The sequence below is a fragment of the Cryptotermes secundus genome, unplaced genomic scaffold, assembly GCF_002891405.2.
Source record: "Cryptotermes secundus unplaced genomic scaffold, Csec_1.0 scaffold356, whole genome shotgun sequence".
NCBI classification, from domain to species: domain Eukaryota; kingdom Metazoa; phylum Arthropoda; class Insecta; order Blattodea; family Kalotermitidae; genus Cryptotermes; species Cryptotermes secundus.
Genome location: NW_019739946.1, coordinates 867,036 through 876,556, shown reverse-complemented (window position 1 = coordinate 876,556; position 9,521 = coordinate 867,036). Strand labels below are relative to the sequence as shown.

The 9,521-nt window shown below is 44.5% G+C and overlaps 1 protein-coding gene across 1 annotated transcript in view; it reads left to right on the top strand.

The window, feature by feature from the left end:
* Positions 1–835: 835 nt before the first annotated feature.
* Positions 836–9,521, top strand: part of LOC111872083 (pikachurin) — a 147,282-nt gene continuing 138,596 nt past the window's right edge. Inside the window, exon 1 of the mRNA XM_023865628.2 lies at positions 836–1,108. Within this exon, the coding sequence (XP_023721396.1) occupies positions 967–1,108 (142 nt within the window). The 5' untranslated portion in view covers positions 836–966. The remainder of the gene's footprint in view (positions 1,109–9,521) is intronic.

The window sequence follows — 9,521 nt, the reverse complement described above, 5'->3', positions numbered from 1 at the left end:
AACTGTAGGAAGAGATAATTCCCCTCTCCCCCCTTAATTAAACCATCCCCCTACGGGATGTTGACCAGTTCCATCTACTTTATAACCACAGGTTTTGCTGCTCCTAATTGCCTTACATTGTCATCGGCATCATTAGTCTTAGAGCAGAGTAATACTTCATCATTAAGGGAAGCAGCCGCCCGTGGAAATAACGAGTGCAATTAATAGCTTTGCTTGCGCCCCAACTGCAGATCTGCTTCTGAACGCCGTTTACATGTAAATCATAAACATTGTACTGTCGCATTTAATCATTTCCCTATTTGAACACAAGGCATATACAGTGACTGATCGCAGCCATTTATATGTCACTTGAGCATACCGGGCATGGCTGTATCATCCAGCATTTTACTTGCATCCTCCCTAAGGTACATTTGCAGAATGTGACTGATCGAGTCAAAATTATGAGCCGGAATAGCTACCGGATTCAGTTCCCGGCAACGGCAAGTGATTTTTCTCTTCTCCAGAGTGTCAGTCCGTTTCTGGGGTCATCACAGCCTCTCATCAAATAGTACTGGGTCACTTTCTCTGTGGGTAGAGGGGCTGGGGCGTGAAGCTGACTACGCTCATAGACGGTCATTTACAAGAAGTAACTTCGAAGTAAGACTTTCGCCTGAATGGCGAACCCTGCTTGGTCTTGATGTATATTTAAGCCAGCTGCAAATATAATCGACTTTTGGAAACATTGTAAACGCGGCTTCAGATCCAGCTGCGCATGTGCCTTGCGCACCCATCGACTGTTCAGACGTGTCGGTGGATCGCGTGCTTAGTGCCGGTTACTTTGTCCCTTTCGGAAACCTCGTAGCGAAAGAGTGGAAGTGGTGAGGTGGAGAAGGTAAAAGCCGCAAGGGAAGGGGACTATAATGGGACTGACTCCAGCATACCGTAACGGCACGCTAAGAAGAATACACCACGACCATCGCACTAGAAATGGAGAAAATGGGAATTGAGTGCTGGGGGAATAGTAAGAACTGTCTAAGTGAGACGTTAGTGTTCCTACATGCTTATGGACGGAAGGGAATGCTGTCTACAGCCATACTCTACTGGGCAGAGAGATCTACATGGGAACTCAGTGAGTACGCCAGTTGCACTCGCCCTGCTCTAGGGCTTAGGTTAATTTCGCAACTGCTTGTAATGCTATGTAGACTAGCAGGATACTTTCCGCTGTATATATACCTATGGAACCTTTTTCAAATATAAAGGTACCACGGAGTTAGGAATCTTAAAACAGTTAACCATCTCATTCATTCATCAGTGGCTCTACAGCCCTTTGTTGGGCCCAGGCCTCTTCTTCAGTCTTGTAATTTTTTTTACACAGACGGTAGGACTCCATGGGCGAGTGATCAGCCCGTCGCAAGGCCGCTACTTACACATAGAACAACACGAACAGAATAAACGCACACAGACATCCATGTCTCGAGTGCGATTCGAACCCAACACCCCAGTGTTCGAGCGAGCGAAGTCAGTTCATGCCTTAGACCGCGCGGCCACCGTGATCGGCGTTAACCATCTGCAGCTTGAATTTAACTGCAGGACTCCACTGTCCATCTGAAAATTAGTCATAGTAGCATTTTTGACAATGTTCGAAGTCCTGTTACTATATACATGTTTAGCTTCAAGGCTGAAGAAGCGCCCATTGTCGGCTATCAGTCGATACTTATTCGTGATTATGGGATGAATTTGGCTGAAATGTATGATGGCATCTGTCTAATGCCCACGTATAGAACAAACAGATTTAACTGGTAGTTTTAGGAGAAAGCAATAAACCGATTTACCGGGATATTGTTGCTGTTGAACCTACTCTTCAGTATCTGCACCGTGAGGCAAAGCCACGGAGAAAAGGGGTAATTCCCTGTCCGAGCCAGTAGGTTCCGGGATAGGGCACTACCCCCCCCCAGTAAAATAAGCTGACTGATTCATCCTACTTACGCCAGACCTTTCGCCGCGCCATAGCTCAAGCGGTTAGTCTCTGGCCTCCCACCGCGGCGGCCTGGGTTCGATCCCGGGGTCTGGTCAGGTGGGATTTGTGGTGGACAAAGTGGCGCTGGGGCAGGTTTTCTCCGAGCACTTCGGTTTACCCTGCCAATCTTCATTCCACCAATTGCTCCACACTCACCCTCACCTATCATCGGGGGCTGGTACAATAGGCCAGAAGTGGCCGCAGTACAAGGGACTTAGTCCCATCCCACTAGCAATAAAAAAAATACGCCAGACCTGACGGAGGCAGCGTGGCCCTCCGAGGAATCAGCAACACAGCCCGCATGTGCACCATGCAGACAATCAACATTAGCAATGAACCTAGAGCCGGGATGATGTTATTCGCCCTGAAACCTTAACAGGTTCTTACAGGGTAGCAGTACTGTTGGGAGTGTGACGTTCTGGTCCAGGAGCGTCTCCTACGGACAGTGGTACAATCGCGGGATTTTGTGAACAAGGTGACAGAATTTCATGGCCAGGTAAGGAATCATCAGCTGCTGAAGAAGACTGCGCATATGCTGATGCATTAGCGTCATATTCACGTGATCCACATATTTGTTCCGTCCGTAGTGACACAAAAGGAGCAAGTAGCTCGAAATGATGACATTGCATGTAGAATTAGTCAGCCAGGGTGTTTATAGCGTTGTGTTTCGTTCCTATAATAAAAAATTGAATGTCCTCCATGAAGTTTGGTCTAGAGCAAGAATCAAACTGGATTGTGTTTAAGTTGAGTTATGTCAAGCAAAGAGAGAGAGAGAGCGAAATAACATTCTCATGTTATAGAATTGCTTTCGGAGACGGAACAGCGTACGGCATAGACCACTGAGTTCGAGTCCAGGTGGTGTCAAGAGTTACCTTCTACCTTTTACAGAGTTGCTTTAGAATATATTATGTATTAATATTAATCATTCGGCCTACTATTTCATTTCCTCTCCTCGAGACAGCCAAAGACATCGAATCATACATTTCAAAATGAACAGCTGAACAATATCCCATAACTTCCGTACATGTGAGCTTTATCTATTGACCATTTCTGTTTTGTTGAGGCCCCTGGTAACAGCCCCGGTCTCTTCCTCCTTAAATCCTGCCCTCGTTATAACTTTCCCCCACACGGTAATCCACGTATGTCAGATATGCAGGAATGTTAAATCAGGCCCTCCTTGTGAACGTGTTCACCGCCATTGTGGTCACCGTTCTAATGTTTGTATAATGACCGAAGTTTAGTCATGTGATCAAGACCATGTAAGTGTGTTCAAAGCCAGGATTTGTCCACGTTCTTTCTTTGATGTAAAAATTAATTAAATACCTTTATTAATTGCAAGTAAATATCTTGAAGTAATATTATATTGTTGCATTATTGGGGGGTAGTTTGATAATAAGGATCCTGAAGTAGGGTCAGGGGAGCGGGGGCAACAAGCGAACAGTAGGCCATTCAGGAGAGAAGGCTGTTTGTGTAGCGCTTCGGATCTGCAATGAAGGAAACCAGTGCTTACTGTTTCTGTGCAGATGACAGCAAAAGCAGTTAGAAAAATGAGAAGACCGTGCAAACATGAACACGGACTTCGCAAATGAAGAGAATATGGCGAAAATTTTAACGACCATAAGAAAATCGGTCTAAGAGAAAAAGTTATTTAATGATCTATGCTTATAAAATATTTAGAATACTATCAGCTAACCAAAGTAATTCACACTTTCCACAAACTTCTCGTAACAATGGAATTTGATTTCAGCGCGAAAAAGGAACTTCTGAGAAAAAACTGAAAAGGATGGGAAATTTTAAGAAATGCAAACTCAAAAGGTCTTTTTTAACTCAAAGACAAGACATCGTTGTTCGCCGTGCGACATACTTGAGAACTGCAAGAAATAATGAGAAAGAAGCAAAGAAGGCATTCGTATATACAGATGAGACCTGGGTTTTCACCTGTTACACACTGCAAGATAGGTTGCGGACGTAATGGTAAAGTGCAGTGCAGGACAGAGGGCGGGGAGGGGGCGTCATAGGTAGGACGCAATGGATTTGTGATTAAAAATCGCAATTGCAAGACCATCATGGTGAACGAACAGCAGAAAGTACGAGAAAAATCTGGAAAGTAATGTATTTTCAGTATGTCACTTGATGGTATAGATGTAATTATAATGACCAAGTCAAGAAAAATGATATGGTAGGCCATGTAGCACGAATGAGAGATAAGAGGAATGCATAAATTAATTGGTTGGAAAGCCAGAAGGAAATAGACCACTAGGAAGACCAAGCCGTAGGTGGGTGAATAATGTTAAAATGGATCTTAGAGAGATAGGATGGGATGATATGAACTGAATTGATCTAGGTCAGGATAGAGATCCGTGGGGGCTCTTGTGAACACGGTAATGAACCTTCGGGTTCCATAAAATGCTGGGAAGTTCTTGAGTAACTGCACAATTGGCGGCTTCTCAAGAAGGGTTCAGCTCCATGAAGTTAGTAATGCCCCACATTACGCGTGCATAATACAGAAGTCCTTCTACGGCTCATCTCATGAGGCTAATGTTGTTGCGTGACTCCGAAATGATAGAATTGCGGGTGATCCGGAGTTACGTAAGGGACTGCGCATACTGTGGACAGAACTTTGCAAGGAACATGCTGTTCAGTGTTGCAGTTTTCCTTCTTTCCATCCATTTCTTTGGAGTCCTTGTTGGGACGCAAATATCTGCTCAGGTGCTGAAGAGTTACCCAGAATTTTATAAAATTCGAAGTTTCATTACTGAGTACAAAATAACCCTCCTATTATTTGTATTCTGAGCAGATGAATCCAGCCCACAGCCCCTCATTTAATTACTTTATGATACGTTTTAATACTATGCTCCCATCTACGCGTATGTCTTCCTATTAGTCTCTTTCCGAAGAAAATTTTGCTTGCAGTTTCCTTCTCCCCCTTGAGTGCTGTGGTGTTTCTCATCTGGCCTCGTGTTGCTTCATCCAACTTAAGTAAGCCCATCTCCTTGCTCTCTTCATCACCCTGGTTTAACTTAAGTCTCGTAGAACGGACATGGAGTTTATGAAAACATAAAATTGCCTTTCCACAAGGCTTAGAAGAAAATGACATGGAGCGGATGGCTGGAATAATGCACAAAGATTGGATAGAACCCCACAATCATGTGAAGGCAGCCGAAGGGGAACGTCGGTCTCGGAGGGGGCTAATGGATTAAGCAACTGAAAACGATTGCGAGTATGGGGTTAGACAGTAGTGCAAGAAGAGCCTAAAGACAGCGACAGTCCAGCAGATTTCAGTGAAGAAGGAGATGAGGAGTCCGAGCTGTTGAATAAAATCAGGAACGACGTTTTTGTATTGTTTTCATTGTCTGACTGTACCCGCAATAGCCATAAAGTGCATATGAACAAAATACCGTGCCCCGCGGGCCAGGGCAATCATACGTTGGCTGACTTTTATAAGCTCATATTCAGTGCCTGACAATACTCGGCTCCCTGTGCTTTGTGTCTTGATGGCCGGGCTAGTGTGTTTGACAGGAGCTGTATAGGCAATCAAGCTGCCCATTGACGCCGCTACATGCATTGTCCGGTGTTTTCACAGACCACCGTATCGATTCGTAGCTGACTCTTTTTGAGTGCGAAACAGGTGCTGTTTCTGATGACCTCTGGCAAAATACCGGTCAGCTGAGTCAGTAAACCGACATTTTTTATGACAAATTCTTTGTTAATTGGCTTACTTAACGAGACTTTTTTCATGGGGTGAAACTGAGTCAACTTGGTACTGCGGCCACTGTTTGGCTTATTGTACCAGCCCCCGATGATAGATGATGATGATTGTGGAGCAGACGGTGGAATGCGAATTGGCAGGGGAAACCCGAAGTACTTGGAGAAAACCTGTCCCAGTGCAACTTTTTCGACCACAAATTCCACATGACTTGACTCGGGCTCGAACTCGGGCCTCCTCAGTGGGAAACTATGGCATTGCCTTTAGCAACACTTCCTTGCATGCCTAGATTATATAGTACCAAATGTCAATATTATTGTCAGTAATGAATTTAAATGTACAATTACAGCAACTGGTGCAATGTACGTATGACACATATTGCGCCCATAGGAAAACCGCGGGGAGTGGTGTGGACATTGTCCGCAGCCAAATGTCTGTGATGTTATTGGTTATTTAAGAATGTTGTTTCAACTGCAGAGGTTATAGACTGTTAAAATCTAAGTAGATAAAATAAGCATGAATGGTAACAAGTAAGGGTTTGGAATGCAATGTTCTTGGCTTCTTACGAGGTACTATTCCAACACGCGCTTGGAGGGGCCAGGAGGAATTACCGAACTTCATATTCAGGAATTCTCGGCCCTATAACTAGCTCCCCTGGCTGATGTTTTCGTGGGTTACCTTAGACATTTGTGGGAAGAGCTTGAGCAGGCTACGATCGCCTGCTTCCACGTCCTGGCCAGTTCGACGTTCACACTGCAATTCCCTCATTGGGCACTGCATAACCACTGCCATCTGAAAAGTGCCGTCCTGGTAACAGAGGCTCAGACCTTGAAACACCTAGGTCAAGATCCGAACCACAGACCTCACTAGTAGGAGGACAAGTCCAGAGCGTTGCCGTGACACAGCCCTAGGAGATGGCACACGGAGTGGTACGTCTAGTAACGTTTATCAGCCAGTGGTCCGCGGACTGCTGCCGTCCGTTCATTCCGCTCTTCCGAGTTTACTTGAAGTGTACTCGTACTTGTATTCTGTATCTTGTGATACAGCTTGAAAAGGTACCTTACTATTTTTCAACCATTAGCCGTTGTGTTGAACGATTTTGAAGAGTTCTGTCTGTTGAAATATAATGCTGTGTGGTCCGTTGTCAACCGATAGTACAGTGGAATATGCTACCTCCATCTTCAGGGTCGAAAAAATGAGCCAAGCAAGAAACCAGTGTGAAGCAGGTTTTGTTTAAGCTTGGGTTATTCTTCGACCCTGAAGATAGAGACGAGATGTTCCTCCGAAATGTCGATTGATTTTCAACGTGCTACACGGCTTTATATTCCAGAAGATACAACTCTTTGTGACCACCGCTTGGAACCCCAAATCCTAAAATTCTATTTCTTCTCGTTCCCTGTCTTTTGTGATATTTAGGCCTAATTATAGGCCCATGACTGGCCGAAGGGTGACAAAGAGAACACGAGGTTTGGGCTCGGTCGCTCCATCCGCAAACAGTGGACAGGCGGAGCCATGTAAAAAACCCAGTAGGAAGATTATCATGGAGCCATACGAGTATAGGCTGCCCTGGTGCAGAACGTTCAGATGTTCAGTCCCACTTTACTATCACTCCACCCTGATCTGCACAGTCTATTTCCACTGGTCTTCATTATCCGTTTCCTGGCAACGGGTTTCTAACAGAGGAACTATGCAAGTCTTACTAAATTACACAAGCCCAATATCACTGTACTACAGCACATGTAAAGTCACACTAATTCTTCCTGGTGCAGTCTAATTCCTTCTGCTGCCGACTCCATGAATTCTGGTGTGCCACGGCTGGCTGAACTTGCAACCGCTCTTCACTGGGCTACCACTTCTTGCAACCGTTGGGCGCCACTTTTTACAACCGCTCACTTCAGCTGCCACTTCTCGCAACCGTTGGACGCCACTTCTTGCAACCGTCCTTTTTCTATCTTTATATTTATTTATTTATTTATTTATTAGCCCGCTTCGGTGGAACACTTGACTCATTTATTTGCCCGCTTCGGTAGATCACTTGACTCTTTTATTTGCCCGCTTCGGTAGAACACTTGACTCTTCTCAGGGTTGTGTCACGGTAATAACTGGGGCAACAGTGAGACTACACATTTAAAGCTAGTCCACTGATACAAATCAAAGACACTATTTTCTGCTTAATCACAAATTGTTTATTTCAGAAGCAAACACTAACTTTATTGGCAAGTACGGAGTAATCTGCCCTTTTATTATTTTCAAAGATTAATCGAACCAAATAAAGACTGTTAAATTTAGATAAACTTGGAGAGAGCAGCTAAATGACGTCTGCCTCTGATGAATTCAAAGTGCCAAGTCCTTCTGCCCACTCTATTCTGCGGGAGCGTCACTTCATCTACTGTATAGGATTTTAACCGACGGCCTTTCTCCCAGACAAGCATACTTTCCTAATGGCTGATTTTAACTGCCAAATCCATCATACCATCAGTACTAGACAATCACATTACTAACTTTGAGAATAAAGAGATCCAAAGATATTGAACCCGGAACCCTACGTGTGAAAGCGGTCATTTCTTAGTTTAGGGTCTAATTACACCCTTCCGAAGACACTTTTATAACAGCTACCCTATTAGCAAAACAACATTTACATCTTAGGCAAACAACAGACATGTCTTCATACTCGCCTCGACCCTTTCCGGTCACCCAAGCTGCAGGTAACAAAACAAGGCAGTTGTTCCTGTCCAAAGGCGAAAAGCAAGTCATAACTTCTTAATGGATGGGTCTCCCTTATAAATCAGTCACACTATTGAAATGGCTAAAGAGGAACATAGCGTCCATTAAAGAGTTTTAAAAGGTTTGGACTGTCACAAACTGGACTGTCATTCTGTTGTACTCCTTCTACTCTTCTGTACTCCTAAAGCTCCTGAACTCGGAATTAGGCTCACTCATATAGACGAAGCACGAACCACGCATCACAGAAAACACATGCCTCGGCGCGGACTTACAGAAAACTCCTGAATGCATCAATTTTACTATTGTTGTGTGACGTCTCCGGGCACGAGTATAATGTGCTTAACGTGCATTGCATAGCAACGGTCCTTGTGCAGACCACAGACAACACTGCTCCTGTATTATTGGCGGCGTGTGCGTTGCGGGCGTTGTCTAGCAATAGATCGATACGTCACATTATTATGAACCACATTATACGGACAGGACGCTGTGTCTAGACATAAGAATACTGGACGCTTGCTGCTCCGAGACTTAAAACATACAAATACTAATGCGACGTACACGTGTCTAGAAGGACAAAGGCGTACACTCGTGTTCTCCACGTGGACTCCAGCATGTGACATGACGTCACCTGCCAACTCCCTTCCTGGACACTGTATAAGATCGTTCTGAGACTTAAGGGAGAATTTCAGGACTGTAACTCAGTTGCTCCAAGTCGACACTCTCTCTCTGCAACAGTTTACTCTGTGCTCTCTGATTACCACATCATCATCATCATCATCATCAGTAATCTGTCAAGACGACAGGTCCACAGTCTCTTCCAAAAGAGTTCCTCCATGTAATGCGATCTAGAGCTTTCTCCTTCAAGTGAGAGTATCCTCTTCTGTCCCCAAGGTCATCCAGCATCTTCTTACATCTTCTTACTCGTCTTCTTGTCACTTCTATCCGCCCCTCTATCTTTCCTTCAATAACTTCTTTTAGAAGGCAGTTACCGCGTAAGATATGACCAATCCAATTAGCCTTCCGTTTTCTTATTTCGTGCAGGATATTCCTCTGCTCACTGACTCTAAATAACACTTCTTCATTTCTCACATAATC